Raw genomic sequence first — 17,782 nt, forward strand, 5'->3', positions numbered from 1 at the left:
ATGAGTTCACAAAGCATCATGCACTCATTGGTGGGCTTCTGCGTCGGTGATACTGTTTAATGAATTTTATGATGTGATTTCAAACTTTTTTTTTCAATCGACCAGTCAACGCGTATATGTTTTCTTTGCATTATATTTTCTTTGTCTTTTTTATCTTGTAATATAATATTTACACTATAAGAAAATGGAAGAAAAAGAATTGAAAAGAGAAGCTCGTTCATTTTTTAGACAAAATAAATTCTTCCAACAATGATATTTCATACCTTCTCTTTTTTTCCTTAGAAAAGTTATCTAATGATAGTGTTACTGAATTTAAAGTCCAATAAAATTTGTAACACTTTTTTTTCTTTTTTTTTTTTGTCATAATTCTACTTGTTTGACCCCACAAGTTTTCCTATACCTTAGTCACACTCTAGATAACAATCTCTCAAAGCTAAAGCATGTTGTTGAAAATCTATTTGTTAAAGACCACACAAGAGAATAACTTAAGCAATTGAAATTCTCTGCAATCATCAATTATTCAACTCATTTATTAGTAGTCTAAAAGTCATACATCAACCCAGAAAACAGTTCCAAGTAAAACTCCTTCAGTCAACTACTAATTCATAAACTAATTTGTGTTTGTTATTTAATATTGTTACCAGAAAACAAGAAGATGTAAGAGATTTATCAGCTAGAAAAACACAACCTCAGAAATTGAAAACAAACAGTACAGAAATATGTCAGCAGAAAACATAGCTCTTCATCATCGGGAGTTGAGCTTGAACAGTGATCGTTTTCTGTATCCACCTCCAGACGACCCAAAATCACCATTGCACGATTCTCAGACTTCAGAAGAAGAGCTTGGCAAGTTTTTACTGTCTTACAGTTGGTATAATTATTATATTATTAGTATATAGTTAAATTTTATTATGTTTATGCCAAGTCTAAGTAAGATCTTTCTCTTGACCTTTCACTTTTAATCATTGAATCTTCAGTTTAATTTGGAATATAAGACTATCATAAAAAGATTAGTGATCAATTTAAGGTTTTGGTCACTTAGATTATAAAGATTATAAATGATCAATTTAAGATTAAAAGTGTATATTGAGTCGGTCCAATAAAGATAGTCTCAGGATGTGTTTGGATGGAAGGATTTGGAGGGAAAGAAAAGGCATGAATTTGAAGGAATGAGAGATCCTTTGGATAAAAAAAGGGAAGGGAAGGGATTTGGAGGGTATTGGATAGAGGATTTTTGTTAAGCTATTAATCTTTCCAAAGTTAAAAGATTTGAAGGAAAAGCTTTATCTTCTTTCATTTTCTTTTCCTTTCCTTCTAAACAAATAAGTGTTACTTTCCTTCGGTTCCCTTCCCTTCTTTTCCCTTCCCTCCCTTCCATTCCTTTTCGTTCTTTTCTCTCTTGTGATCTCTCTCAATTTGTGAATCATCAAACCCTAGCACTAATAGAAGGAGATATATATACTAAAACCTAACTAAAGGTACTTGGACTCCAAGAAACTCAAATAACCGTCAAAAACCCACGTGAAAATAAGACAAAATGCGTAACCATCAAAAGCGACAAGTCGTCTCTAGTGAGCAACGACTCGTTGCAAAAAGCGACGAGTCGTCTCCAAAAACCAAGACTCGTGACAAAGTTTCTAAACCAAAAATGCGACTTCAGAGAGGAAGCCACGACTCGTCACTTTCTCTACTCTAGAAGTGACGAGTCGTCGCCTAGCCTCTGACCCATATCTTCACTCGTCCTTCTTAAATTCATCTGCAACAACCATCAATACTCGATTCGAGTCACCAATCATCAACATGCACAATGGCCAATGCATCATTAGCTGCCCAGCCATGAAATGCTCGAGCGAGCGCCCCTTCAAACTTGAGACAGTAGCTTCTGTCTTCCTGCTGCTCGAATGAGTAATGGTGTGTTCAAACGAGCATATATCCTCTATTGCTATCTATTGCTTTGCTACAGCCTGCTTTTTTTTCTCTTGTTGTTTAATGGCTTATATGTTAAGCCTTATGTATGCTTTTTAAACCCTTAGAATTAACACATAACCTCTCCTAGATCTTAGAATTCTCTCCATTGTATTCTCTTCAAGATTATATATGGTGGAAGGGATTATATTCCTGTATTTTAAGATCCTTTTCACTGTTTTTCATACTTATGGCTGCCTCTTAGAATATGCCTTGTTAATCATAATCTAATGGAGCATTAATTCATTAAATTTTATAGATGTTCTTGGAGATGAATTTAAACAATCAAATGAAACAATAAAACTGTACCAAGCCGCATTGATGGGTGACTGGGAAACTGTGAATGCAATTTACAGAGAAGATAATGGATGGATTAGCACAAGGATTACAAAAGGAGGGGAAACAGTTCTTCACATAGCAGCAGCAGCTAAACATATTAATTTAGTTAAAGAAGTGGTTAATGTTATGGATGATGAATCTCTGACTTTGGTAAACAGAGTTGGAAATACTGCACTTTGCTTTGCTGCAGTTTCTGGGGTTGTCGAGATAGCAAGAGTAATGGTGGATAAATGCAGAACATTGCCAAATATTAGAGGTAGTCAAGGAATGATCCCCCTTCTTATGGCTGTTTTATTGGGTCATCAGGATATGGTATGGTACCTTATGTCTGTCACTGACTATAATTTATTGACGGTTGAAGATGGCATTGAGCTACTCACCGGTGCGATTGATACTGATTTATTTGGTAAGTATTTCAAGCCTTCTTTTTTCGATTTATTAAATCACGTACGTTTCAAATTATGTGGAGGCCAATCGGAAATAACCTCTTTGTTGCTCTTACAAGGTGGGAAATAACCCTGTCTAGATGGAAGCCACTTACTGACATTAAGATAGTGCGATGTTGTTTGTGTTTTGATTAAGCTACACGCCTACAAGGACCGATGCTAAATGCGATGAATGAAGTCCTATGTCGTTGTTATATATTTCTTTGCCATTACTATTAGTTGAGTTTACTCGTAGGTGAATTATATAAGTACTCTATCTTTTCGAATAAGCTATCATAGGAAAATAACTTACATTGAAAACCATAATGTAACAAATTTGAAAGGACAAAGGAGCATGTCTCAACTCTCAAGACTCAAAAGTAAGCCATATATCAATGGATCATTGTTAAGAGTAGTTTTGGGGTCTTGTTTTTAGGAACATGAGGGATTTTTATTAAATCAATCTAATATGAATTAATCAAGAATTCCTACAAGATCATTTATTAATCTATATTGTAAAGTATGCATCGTACAGGTTCAATAACTAGTTAACAAACAATTTTCATGCTCTGCAGAAGTAGCATTGCATATTCTACGGTGCAATAAAAATTTGGCTGTTTTTCGGGGTAGAAAGAAGGAGACGGCATTGCATGCATTGGCCCGAAAGCCTCCGAAAAACGATAGATATGAGCTAAGCATGTGGCAAAGGTTTAAAATGCAAGGTTTGTTCATTGAATCTTACATCTAAATATGCATCAATGCATGCCTTCCCTCAACTTTTGAATTTTCCTTATCGATTATAAATGGATTATGTCCCCTTCAACAACTATGGTAGGATTTTTCTCCCCCTCCCCTCAACCTAGAAGTCTGGCTCAGTGTCACATGATTCGCTAAGCTCCTCACGAATCACAAATCGAAAAAAGCGGTTTATGTTCGGTTTTGGGCTATTCTTGGGCAAATTTAAGTGAATCTTGAATCCAAAAAACAATTAGCTAGCAAATTATGTTACACCACTCTAGCTTCACCACTAACTAGATGTAAGCCTTTTCATTTATATATCACAACCAGTGGCGAAACTTGAACAAAATGTTTGGAGGGGCGGGGTTAACAAAAAATTGAATTCGATTAAAATATAGCCAATCAATACAACCAAAAATTATAATGTACATTTTGAATCAAAATAAAGCTCGACGATCTTTTAGCACTTTAAAATTATTTATAATCTCATTGACACTGTATGTCTTTGCTATTTGTCTCTAAATATATATTACTAAATTATTAACAAGAAAATCATTGTCCATTTTGTTATGAAGTCTTGTCTTTACTATCTTCATAATAGATTATTTTATTGTATGACTTTTTATTGATTCAAGTATTCAGTTATTCAAACTAATAAATAAGAAAATTTAATTAATTAAAAATATAAAACAAACTTATATCCTTCAATTGTAGATAGTAAGCTTATTTTTTAATTTTGTCGATTTCTCCCAATCGCTTTCTTTTTTTTTTTTTCATTTTTTCAGTTGTTAAAATATGATAAAGCCCATTATATTACTTATAAGATTCATTTTTATTGTTTCAGTTATCCTCTTACTTTAATTATGTTGCTTTTATTTATTGGACTAATATTATAAAAAAAACTATATATAAATTGACAGTTGTTTATTAAAAAAAATTTGCCGAAAATATGGGGGTGGGGGAAACCCTACCCAGCCTAAGTTTCGCCCCTGATCACAACATATTTTTAGATTGGCTAACGAGTAAATTCCCGTGCAGGTTGTAGCATAAATCACGTGGAGCATCAAGTAGCGTTGGAACTAACAGAAACACTATGGGGCGAAATCATAAAATTGAAGCACCAGGAAATTTCAAAACTGATTTGTTTCCCATGGAGATTATTATTTGTTGCAGCACAATTAGGAAAAGTTGAATTTCTGATGGTGCTCATCAAATCTTACCCTGATATACTTTGGAAAGTAGATGAAAATCGATACAGCATTTTTCACATTGCTGTAATTCATCGTCATGAAGAAATCTTTAAGCTAATATATGAAATAGGAGCGATCAAGGATTTAATAGCTACTTACAAAGATGGTCGTGGAAATAACATGCTCCATTTGGCCAGCAAGTTGGCCTCTCCTAGTCGACTTAATTCTATATCAGGAGCTGCTTTACAGATGCAACGCGAGTTACTCTGGTTCGAGGTTAGTGTCCTTTTTTAATTCCTCATTTTGATTCATCTAGGCTCAGACCCGCCTAAGCAATCCCTTGGGTTATTTGATTGAAATCCATGTTAATATTGAATTGTGTAACATAAATCAGAAGAATGATAGTCGAGTTTGTTCAACACATGTGTATAGATCAATCCACCCACCCTATACTAGGATCCTTGATTCGCCTTTGCAGGGCATAATTAGCCTACACCAACAATGCCAAAGATGTAATCCCAAAAGATTTGCTCCAACTAATAGGTTGTTTCTGATTAATACTTGATAGTAAACATCATCTGCAACTTCATATAGTTGCATATAAATACGAAATGTACATAATTTGATAACCCATTTTATTATATTCCGTTATAACCCATAACAAAAGAACTATAAATTTATAGCATCGAGAAAGGACAAACATGGAACCAAGTGAACCTTTGTAAAAATTCAAAAACTCATCTTGCACTTGCTCCATATCAGAAATTCAATCAGTATATATTTTTTCTTGATTGAAATACATTATTGTTATAAAATGTTAATCCATTGTCGTTGTTTGGGAATTTGTATAGACGGTCAAAAAGATAGTGAGGCCAGAGTACGCTGAAGCTCAAAACAAAGACAATAAAACCCCTCAAGCTTTATTCACAGAGGAACACGAAGGACTAAGAGTAAAAGGGGAACAATGGATGAAAAAGACATCCGAATCATGCGCTCTAGTAGCAACTCTAATCGCTACAGTCGTTTTCTCCGCAGCTTTTCAACTTCCAGGAGGTCTCAACGACAATGGAAGTCCCGTCTTAGTAAACAAACCATCATTTATGGTTTTCGCCATGGCAAATGCAATATCATTGTTCTCCTCAACCGCTTCAATCTTAATGTTCCTGTCAATCTTAACTTCACGCTATTCTGAGCGAGATTTTCTTATGTCTTAACCTTTAAAGCTTATGAGGGGAGTAATCTTGCTTCTTATTTCAATAACAACCATGATTTTAGCCTTTACTGCTACATTTTTCATAACATTTCAACAGGGTAAGGGTGCAAAATGGGCTCCAATTCCTGTTGCTTTTATTGCATCTTTACCTGTTATGCTCTTTGCTTGCCAACAATTTCCCCTCTTGGTTGATATTTATTATGCAACTTATCATTCTCAGTCTATTTTCCAACCTTATAAACCAAAATTGTTTAAACTTTCACCTCAACCTAGCACGATTTCTTCTCATGGGCGGAACGTTGATTCGAGTACTTCCCGGAGGATTGATATTCCGTTTACGATTTTGATTCCAGAAGCTTCTAAAGTATGGAAGTATACAAGGAACTCTTTCTCTTGGCATAGAGCAGCTTCATTCATTGTAAACCCTGAAGCATCCGGTCCACCTTCATTTAACTCTTGGCAGTTAGGACAACAAAGTGATGGCTTGTGACTTTTGAATTTGTGTTTCTATTTTTATTTTACGGAAATTCCACTTGGTAGCATCGAACTTTTATGAAACGCCGGTGGTAGCACTTTTGTAAGATTTTTCCACATGGTAGCATCTAATTTATGTCTTATCTAACTGTCGTAGCATTTTCCGTTAAATTCATTTAAATTTCCGTTTAATTCACTATTTTGACGTTTCTACCCTTATTAAGTGTTCTTATTTTTATAATTTGCCCTAAACTATTTTTATTCTCTCAAATGTTTAATTCACCATTTAATTTATCAACGCTATCAAATGCTCTCAATCATTGTTCCAAATTAGCTTAAATCATTTTTTGATATTATTTTTCAATCTTTAGACATTTTCTATCTACAAATTACAAACAACAATTATACTTCAAACGTTAAGTTCGTAAATGAAAGTTGATGTAACACTCCAGAATTTTCGACCCCTTGTACGAAACCAAAAACCGTAAAGGATGGGAGAAAATTCGGGTGTTACATAAAAGAAACGGAAAAGAATTTGGATAAATGTTAAATATTAACTTTAAAAAGGTGAGTGGGAATTTCGGCAGCATCTCTTCTAAAAGTCGAACATGTGGTAGAGCAATTAGCACAATAAAAACATTAAATTAATCTAAGGCATCATTGCCTTTAAAATCTCACACCACGGTGGAATGATACGTCGCCGACGTCTCAAATCAACATGCCAAGTATGGATCGTAGTTCCAGTGTCGACGCTTGTGTTTTAAAATGACTTAACTCCTCAAACCATACGGAGTTATAAACTACGCAGCGGAAATACAAATATACAAGGGAGGACACAAGGCCCCATTACAAAACATATACAACCAAAGTTTACAAAAGATAACAAGAGCTACAAAATCGAAAGATAACGGTATGACACAGGTTATGCTTCGCCCTCATCACTCTCCCCTCTTACGGTGATCCCGTCGGATCTCACCTAGGGGACTACTAAATCAACCGGACATAATCCAGTTGAGTCATGCCAGCTAATCATAATCTAATACTTTATCAGATGGGAATAACTCCCACTTTCGACTATTAATGAGCGCCCTGGGATAGCAGCACGCCAAAACCCACTGAGGTATTCAACAAAATATGAAATTCACCTATAAAGGAGTCATTCTAACTCCAAGTAAGGCATAATCCAATTCTTAAATAAATAAGGGGGTGGTCCCCGCCTTCTACTAACACTCTCATTCTCTATAACTATTCTAAGCGCAAGGATTTCATAGTCGATAGCTCTTCGTATAAAGTGTATTCACTAATACCTCATAGTTTCCATACAATGCATATTATCACAATAAACAATAATATCTTAAAGCAAATTGCATATAAGGGTTAGTTACTGCGTGTACGTACCTGTAAGCGTCACTACACGACCAAAAGTTACAAAATTCACCCAACTAAGGTTCTATTTTCCTCTTATGAATTGGAAACATATACAAGTTAGGAATAAAACTAATAAATCCCCTTAACTACTTTGTCATACCAACTAAATACCAAAGTAACCACTATCACCTATTCAACATGAGTTTTTTGACTACTCTAGCACGTACACAATTCATTCAATACTAGTCAAAATCAATAACTCAACACAACATAAGTCTTTTCACCAATTTAAAAGTAAAAGCATATGTGAATTGTTCCTTTTTATCAACTAATTTTGAGTATATCGGTTCTTGTTACCCATAAATAACTAATCACAACTAAGCCTTACAATTTTAATATAACACTTATACAACAATAAGGCAAATTTTAGAGTTATCGAATCGCGATATCATTTGTTACATTCTCCAAAGCTAGAAAGAATTATAATCAAAACACGACAAGTAACTTTAGCAACCATCGACGATAAGTTGACATTATGCTCTTGGCTTACTAACATTATGCATCATGACTTCAATAACAACCTAATAAGAGTAGTTGTAATTCGCAACAATCAAACCACAACAATTATTAACTATTATTCCCAATTTAACAACCAAAGATCACTTCCATAGTCAACTAAAATCATCACCATTACTTATTATCACAACAATAACCAATCGACTAAGTCTTAAAACAACTTTAAAGGTTATTTAATCAATTATCACCAAAATATAGCATAAAACACACATCATTAGTAATTTCATTTCTAAATTCAAACCCTAGTCATTTCATGCTCAAAGATAATACTTTTAACCATTACCCATAGCAAGATTTAATAAACTAATACACCATCATAATGTACATGAAAGCCCACACTTTTACTAATTTCAATGATAACACCTTTAATTGTTACTCATAGTAAAATTCAAAGAAACTAATACACAATCAACACAACCCATAATTTCTAATCACACTTCAAACCCTAAATCATAAATATGTTCAATTCATCAATCAAACTCTTACCTATAAAAAGATCCAATGAATACAACACAAAAATCAACATCACAGACATAAACTTTATAAAAACTTTTAATTGAAACAAGAAGAATCAAATGGAAGAAGAGTAGATGGCTTCCAAGGTTTAAAACTACCAAAAAAAAAATGGTGAAGAGGTGTATGAAGGTTGTGGTGGTGGTGCAAAGGACCAAAACTGGCTGGAGGGAGGGACCAAAACCGGCTGTCCCAGCCTCTGATGCTGGCGGCTGGAGTGGTCTGCAGCCTTGCTGCAGGCAGCAGCACGTGGGAAGGCTAGCTCGATGCGGTTGCACGTGGGTGAGGGAGAAGTGCGGCTGCTGCTGTGGGAGGAAGTCACGGCTGCTGCTAAAAGGGTGGTGTCGTGAGGAGTGAGGAAGAGAGCAAGGTAAGAGGAGAGGAGAGGAGAGGGAGTGGCGGCTGGTGGTTTGCACAAGGGTTTCATGCCCTTTTATCATGGTTATTATTATTATTATTATTATTATTATTATTATTATTATTATTATTATTATTTATTTATTTTCTAGGTTCACCCTCTTGAAAGGCCTAACTAAGAAAACTCACCATCGAGTACTCACACATTTTAATAAAATAATTATTTTGATTCGAACATCTTTATTTAGAAATCGTAATTGTATTTTTAATATAAATATATGTTAATATTTAAATTCGTATATAAAAGGAGTTTATTAAAACTACTTTTAAATTAATTTAACATAATTATAAAATCCCTAAAAGTTATTAAAATATTAATTAATGACGTCAGAAAATCTCGGGGTGTTACAGTTGATAGGAGCATAAATTTATATTCTAGTGCTGTTTTACAAGGTAATTCTCAATGTCTATCCAATTAGGGTTATCTCATTAGTATAGTGTGATAAGTGATAGTTAATGTGTTTAAATGGGATGCATGAATTTATATGATATTATTTTGTATGATATTATACTTTTTATATTTTATTCTCAAAAAGATATTTACTACTATTTTGTTACATAATTAATTTATAATATTATTATTTTGATATTTATTGTAACACGGTGATTTGTTAATTTATAATTGGAAAGATAAATATTTATGATATTTATTGTTGTTGTCACTGATCGATGTTAACATGGTGATTTGTTAAATAAGATTTCAGTTGGATATTCTTGAGATATATTGTTCTTGGGAAAAATTATGATTCTAAAATAAAATAAATAATGTATGTTTGATTAAATGTTTTGCGTGCTCACGACTGATTATTAAAATATATTAAATCACGTAAAGTGTAACACGAGAGAAATGAAGCTCTTATATTTGTTGTGATTCAAGTATAAGGGTGATGAATAGGTTGCCCTGTTTGGTTAGTATAGCTGCCGACAGGTATTATTATTTTTGCTATTTGATACGATGTTTGGTCTTCCTTATATTTTTTGTGATCTAAGTAGAAGGGGTGTGCACACTAGGGTTACCTGAGACTACTCTGCTGGCCTTGATGAATTATTTGGGGTGACGACGTCTTGATGAAGTAGGTATAGGGGTGAAGCCTCGGCTTACTAGCGTTCTCGTTCCCTCAAATTAAAAATTGATTATGTGTTTTGTCATTATTAAATATCAAATTAATAAATTGGTTTATGTGATATTATATATATATATATAGTTTTAACAATTTTTTTTTTCAAAACTCAGCTATATATTATTTTCTAAAATTATTTTCAATTAGATTATATTTTATTTTCTTAAATTATTTTCACACTAAACTGTTTTACGGGATGGAGTTGGAATTACTCAATTTTCTGATTTTGGAAGTTTTTCCCTTGTTTTTCTTGTATTCTTATTTTGCAGGTGATTGATCACGCAGTGAATCGTAAGAGTGAGGTTTACCTAGAAAATTAATTTTTATTAGTAATTATGTTCAAGTTAAAATATCACTTTCAGTTGTAAAAGTTGTTTAGTTGTTAAATTGTATAGAATTATTTTATAGTTGTTTAGCCTTACATTTATTCCTTATTAGAAATAGATTTGGCGATAACACTCCCATGATTAGGTTTGGTTTATGTTTTCCTCAAAAATCCTTTAAAAAATTTGACCTAATTATGGGAGTGTTACATTATTAAAAAGAAGCGGATGATATTTTTGTTTAATCCTGATCACTTCATGTTGGATCTTATATATTTTATCACACCTCTTTATACGGCAGTATTTTGTGTTGGAATTGTGGATGCAACATATGCCCTCATCATAACCTTGATGTGAGGTTAGTTTTTAATACAATGTTAATAAACTAATTCAATTAAAAGTTAATGCATTTTATGTATTATACTCTATTAGAAGACTCTTTAGACTTGTAAAATGGTTTAATGTAACATATTATTTTTCGTTTTGGGTAACATGGACATTTCAAAGTTTGTTAATTTCAAATTTATAATGGTAAAATTATATACTTTTTGTCCTTTCATTTTGCTAGAAACTCATGCTATATTTTATTTTGTTATTTTGGCTTTGGTCTTATTTACTTTTATATATTACTCTTCCAAATGTCATTCACCAACTTATTTCCTTTTTTAAATTCATTTATATGTTTTTTTAACTCACTTGATTTTTATTTTATTCTCTTAATACACATTGATTAATGAACTAAATAAACATACTTGAATACAACTTCTGAGGCAACAAATATGTTGAACAAGAAATATCTAAAAACATCAATAATAATTCCTTCGTTTTGAAATATTTACTACATTGCGATTATTGACACTATTTTTCATTTAAGGCTTTAAATTTATTTTATATGTTGCGGCTAATTTATAAAGAAAAAAAATACATTTAAGTAGGATTTTGTTTGAATTGGCTAATCGTAAATTTTTTCATGATATTAACTTTTATAATTTTTAATTATGCATAATTTAATAAAATATTAAATTATATAAAAAGTAAAATGTTGGAAATGAAATATGTAAAATGTAAAATATTAATCATATCCATAGTCACGACGACTTATGAGTTGATTAATAATTAGAAATTAAAATGATGTTACTTTTATATCTTGACCCAAAATTCTGCATTTTCCCGCTTGCACCCACAAAATTCTCTTTTTGGCCGGTGGATGGTGAAGACTTGATTAGTTGAGCGTAATGGTGATGACTTTTGACTATTACACTTACTACGAATCTAAGTTGCGTTACTATCATCGTTAGTGACACATATTTAATACTTGGATTAAATAGTCTAATACTAAAAATTTTTAACTTATAAGCTTTGTGTTTTAAGATCATCTTACAGTGAGACGATCTCAAATAAGAGGGACTGTTTATCACAAATTTAATTTTGAAAATATACATTGAGTTGAATAATAGTAAAGCACTAAAGTTACATAAGGAATTCAAAGATCAAAAATATATATACAAAATTATGATAAAATATATTAAAATTATAAAATATTATAAACTTTTTTATGATTAAAGTATTTCATTATCATGCGATACATTTAATAAAATTTTTACAAATCATTTTCGGTAGTCATTAACCTCGTTTAGAACAAAAATCAAACGTACTATAGCGAGCATTATTAACCTCGTTTAGAACAAAAATCAAACGTACTATAGCGAGCATTATAAACACGAAGCGAGGAGAAAGTATACTAAGCTCAAATAATTATCCTTGTACAAATTCATAATTGTATCACCCGCAAACTCTACCAACGACAAACCTCCTACAACTCCAAAACACAACATTTTCTCCCAAAAACACCAACAATCGATCCTCCACAACCTGCATTTAGTAGTACATGGTCCTCTTCCATGATCGACAACACCAACACGAATCACTTGTATAGATCATCAACCTCCCCGGCACCTCGAAATGCTTCGATGTGGGACTCTATTCTAAGGTCTTCTATTGGGATTTATCCAGTTGCGTCCGACATTGCTGGTAGGATAGCATCTGTAAACAGTTGTTTTTCTACTTCTACGACGTCCCATGATTCCGACTACGAAAACATTGCTGCTCGAAAGGCGTCCACTTGGGTCCCAAACAACAAAGCCATGGGCATGACGACTTCTGGTTTTACCCCTGTACCTCCTACTAGGGCTCTAATTATGACCTCAGGTAACCTACATTTTCTTAATTAACTTCTAGTTTGGATAGTTAATTTTGTTGGGCTTCAATTTTTATGCTAAAATTGGTTGGTAAACTTGCTTTATAATATGGAACTAATTTTTTATCACAAATTCTCAAATATGACGGTTTTATAATGAGATAATTTTTTTTTTTGGCTGATCTAATTTACGTTTAATGTGTTGATCACTTGTAATTTCAAAATAATCACTCACAATCTCTTCTGACATATCTATATTAAATGTCTCTTTACTTATTGGCTAACCTTGTTTTCCTTACTTATGCTTTCACGGAATCAATCTTTATACACAATTAACATTAAATTATTATTTTTTCTTTTACTCGCTTCTCTTTTGTGGTTTTTTTTCTTAGAATAAATACAATTCAAATGAGACATAAGAAATTGAAAGGGATAATTATTTGTTTCTAGTCTAAACTCTTAATTATTAAAAAAATTAAAATACATAATGTGTATTATGAATATGATAACACGCAATAACATTGCATTGGAAGAATATTAAATATACTCCAAGAACGACCAAATTATAGGATTTATATAGTTCGGGAGTATTTATTGAATGTAAACTGAAGCAGTATATAATGAAGTGATTATTGTAATGTATGTGGAGCAAAGCTGGATGGAGGCCTACAGATTTGTACAGTCTGCTACACTGGGATGTCTTTCATAACATTCTGCTTGATCCAATTTGTGGTGGGCCAACCTTTTCTTTATTTTCAATTCTGATAACTAACTATTATCCACTTGTAGCTAGGCAGTATTACGTACACGCTCTGTCCTGAATAATTTGCATTAAAGAAAAAAGTGTTATTTTTTAAGAAAAAGATGGATAATGATAATAAATAAAAAGAGAGAAAAGATTATGTGAATGAAACTAAAAGAAAGTTAAAATGTATGGATGAGATTAAAAGAAAGTGTTAGGTCATATTCCAAAAATAGAAATAATGCAAATTAAGTGAGACGGAATAAAATAAAAAATACTGCAAATTAAATAGCACCGAGGGAATATATAGTATTCAAACAATATTCTATTATATGTTGGGGTGTCTTGGTAAATAACTATTAATTATTAGTTGGTTTTTATAGTTGATTTTTAATGTAGTTGACTTTTTGACAAGCTAAAAGTCCAGTTTGTTTTTATGATCTTTTAAACTACCTAAATAAATTAACTATTAGTGAGTTATTGTTGATTGTTTATTAAATTAAAAAAGTGATTTAACAAATCAATATGTAATGAAAAAATCCAATTAGAGCAGGATTTTAAATATTGTTTCAAATTCCAACTTAAGCATTTCTAATATTTTTGTCTTTTTTTACCACACAAAAAAACAATATTCAAAAAGTCAAAAGAAAAATCACCTATTGATTAATTATAAATAATCTCAATTTTATGGTATTTGCTTAAAGCAAACTCGGTTAACCGGATGACTTGCTATTGCAAGTTTTATTTTTTAAAAATAAATTAAAATAAAATGTCGAATTTTTTATGTAAATTTTCAAGATTTTTCTCTAATTTTATATTAATTTCAATTTACTTTTGTGGTAAATAATCTACTATAGTAAGTCATCCGGTTATCCGAGTTTACTCTAGGCAAATACCCTATAAAATTGAGATTATTCATGATTAATCAATAAGTGAGATTATTATAAGAAATCATAAAAGTGTTGAATTATTCTAGATGATTTTTCCAAAAATCAATTTAAAAGCGAAGTACCAAGTAGGCTCTTTTTGTACGTTATGCATAAAAACTTAATTTAGTGAATAAAACTCATATCAAGTTATTTGATGTTGTAGAATCGAAGCAAAAATTTTATGTTGGCAACATCAATTATATATTTTTAAAGCACATAGTGTTAGGATGAGTTATCCCACATCGATAAATTGAAAATGGTGTGCACGCTTTATAAGCTATTAGAGACCTTCTTCCCATCGCCATATGGTTTTGGGATGGTATATATCTTCTTGGCTTATGAAGTGTGTGCACTTGTGTCTCCCCGTTAACGTGTTGGCATTCACAATAAGTCCAGCCTAATTTAACACATAGGCCAACGTCTGGCAGTGGCTGATATAGAGGTAATCATGTACATTGTACATCTATGGAGTTGTGAACGATAGTGCTTTGGAGATTGTTAATAAAATAGACCCAACAAGAAGTGGGACATTCAAAATAAACTCTCAGAACAACAAGATTCTGTTAGCCTCAACTATCAAATTCTGTGATATGAAGGATCCTTTAAGTAATTTAAGGCATGCAAGCAGGTGCTTTCAGGATAGCTTACTTTCACCTCTCCATTTTGCTGCCTACATTTCTCAACCACTTACTGCCTCATTTTTAGGTTTGTTTATGTACTTCTATATCTATAGACAAATATGGATCTTTTAATTTGTAGTTTTTATGGTTTTACTTTTTATTTATATACAAGGCGAAATTGGAAATGGGCCGTGCAATCGATAACTTTTAATGCTAATGTATAAATTAAACAGGCTAAAAATATAGTGGATCAAGACTTATGTTGAGATTAATTAATTACAATATTTGATTTCATTTTACACTATGGACAATAATTAAATTGTTTTCTTTTAAAAATTTTCCTAAGGTGAATTGTGCAATATATATAACTACAGATTATAAGATTCAGAATTATAGATATAATATGACTTAGTGGTCAAAGACTCCTTTTTTTTTTTCCTTAGGACAAAATTTCGATTTTCATCCTCTATTGCAGATAGGAAATTGTCCGATCTTACCTAAAAAAATGAAATTAATTAGATGCGAAATTAATTAAATCCGGAAATATTAAAATGTGTTGCATATTTGAATCAGGACAAGGAGCCCCATTTATGATGCTAGGAATGGATAGCATACTCGGAGTTTTACGAGGTTCCTCCAACCGTTTACTTAGAACTAAAGACGTGAAAACCTTCACACATCTATGGTCAATACGGAATCCAAAAGAAGCCCAACAATTAATAACATTGATCAGTGATGATTACAACGGACATATTTCTTGCAAGGAATTCTACAATTTACTATACTCTCCAAATTTAACAGGAAAACAGAGAATTGATCAAATCACTGACACTCTAAGCCAACAAAACCCATCAATGTTCTTCATATTAATGAATAAAGACGAAGATGGGTTCCTTTCCTCGGCGGATCTCCGTAGTTTTGCTGCCATCTTCGACCGATCCCCGACAGACGAAGCCGTTGATAGCGCTACTCGGAAGCTCGACAAGGATGGTGATGGTAAGATCAGCTTGGAAGATTTTTGTAGTGCAATGGCGCCTATTTTTGATGGCATGACTTGGGACTTTTGGTTGGTCGCTATCTTGCTTAGTTTGGAGCTTTAGTTCGGGTTTTATTTATCATGACTAGACTTGTGCAATGGGCCGAACATTACAAATTGAAGATTACACCTTGACTTTTTTAGCACAAAAAGAAAATTATGTGTCGACCGTATATTTATTAATATAGGTTTTGATTGGGTTAGAATTTTAAACAAATTGGTTTAAAATGACTTATTATTTGTTAGCTGACTATGGGTTTTAATTTTTAAACGAGTTGTTTTATTTCTAAAATTGCATGTTATAATGTAGAAACTAAATATTGTCTTGAAAAATCGAGATGAAGATTTTTGAATCAAAATGGTAGAATGTGATTAGAATGGATCCTTATTTTGATTTATGTAATGTAATAAAAATATTTACAATTATATAATGGTATTTTTTAAAGTAATTATTTAAATCTTGGTTAAGTCGATTTTATACACCAGATTTCATTAATTTTAATATTATGCTTGAGATTAATAATTCATTAATAAATAATTTTATGGCACGCTATTACAATTTTTTTAACATTACTTGCATTTTAATTATAACATCCGTAAATGAATATATAATGGTACAAATAGCGTTAAGTTGTGGATGCTCTAAGAACATAGTTAATTATGTCTTTTTGAACTCGTATCTATTACTAAAGTTTTCAAGCAAAATATCAGCATTCATCTTTTTGAGTTTTAATTTTGATTATATATATGTACATTTATTCATTCATTTACTTATTTTGGTGCTTATTTTATGATAATCATTAGTGCTAGTCAAATAAAATATATTTTAAGACTAAAAAATAATTAATTTGAGATATATCAAATAATTAATTACCATTACAAAACAAAATTTGAGAATCTCTTAAATGATTAAAAATGTGCATACATTAATATTAATATATAGAACTAAGAATAGTTAACTTCTGTCAACTCTTATGATACAATTTGATTTTTATTATTACAAAAAAAAAAAAAAAAAATTTTTCAATATCTAATCAGTAGGTGGTAATTAAGAATTCTCTCAGTGGCAAATCTTGACTGAAAATATTGAGGGGCCAAGTTGCGTGAATAATAGGAGGCTTGAGTAGGGTGACCAAATTGAGAAACCACTCAAAATCTGTTTTTGTAAGAGTAACTTTTACCTCATAAAAAATTATCTAAGTCAAAGTACTGTTAAACTTAATATTAATTAATTAAATAAATTTATCTTAGAGATTATATTTAATCTGTTCCAATATATAAACTACATTTTTTACTTTGTGTTGTCTTAGTGTTTAAATAAGCTATATTTTTTTGGGTGTACACTCTACCATTCACTTACTATTAACAAAGACCCTTAACCATTTATTTCACATGCAATTTTATTTCACTTAAACTTAGTTATTCATTTTACCACCACAAACAAATAAAAATAAATTCTTACTAAAGCAACAAAAAATAAATGTTGCATAGAAATATGATTTAAGACGGAGGAAGTATTAGTCTAAAAGGAGATCTTAGTAAATAACAATGATTTGTAAAATTAGCAAATTACCCTTATTTGGTAGGATTTGATAG

At 31.6% G+C, this 17,782-nt stretch overlaps 1 protein-coding gene across 2 annotated transcripts; it reads left to right on the forward strand.

Moving 5' to 3' along the window:
- The first annotated feature begins 386 nt into the window (after positions 1-386).
- Positions 387-6,543, forward strand: LOC130814644 (ankyrin repeat-containing protein ITN1-like). Of its 2 annotated transcripts, XM_057680775.1 has the most exons (6): positions 466-846; positions 2,225-2,560; positions 2,666-2,710; positions 3,305-3,451; positions 4,506-4,933; positions 5,509-6,543. In XM_057680775.1, the coding sequence occupies exons 1-6, from the start codon at positions 720-722 to the stop codon at positions 5,869-5,871; spliced, it is 1,446 nt and encodes a 481-aa protein (XP_057536758.1). In that variant the 5' UTR covers positions 466-719; the 3' UTR covers positions 5,872-6,543. The 2 variants fall into 2 exon arrangements, with proteins under 2 accessions (XP_057536757.1, XP_057536758.1); XM_057680774.1 differs by having other exon boundaries at positions 387-846; positions 2,225-2,710.
- Positions 6,544-17,782: the final 11,239 nt, after the last annotated feature.

The sequence above is a fragment of the Amaranthus tricolor genome, chromosome 6, assembly GCF_026212465.1.
Source record: "Amaranthus tricolor cultivar Red isolate AtriRed21 chromosome 6, ASM2621246v1, whole genome shotgun sequence".
NCBI lineage: Eukaryota > Viridiplantae > Streptophyta > Magnoliopsida > Caryophyllales > Amaranthaceae > Amaranthus > Amaranthus tricolor.

Coding starts and splice junctions, on each gene's coding strand:
- LOC130814644 (XM_057680774.1), top strand. CDS start 720: ATGTCAGCAGAAAACATAGCTCTTCATCATCGGGAGTTGAGCTTGAAC. Junction 3,452..4,505: donor GCAAAGGTTTAAAATGCAAG/GTTTGTTCATTG, acceptor ATTCCCGTGCAG/GTTGTAGCATAAATCACGTG. Junction 4,934..5,508: donor GCGAGTTACTCTGGTTCGAG/GTTAGTGTCCTT, acceptor GAATTTGTATAG/ACGGTCAAAAAGATAGTGAG.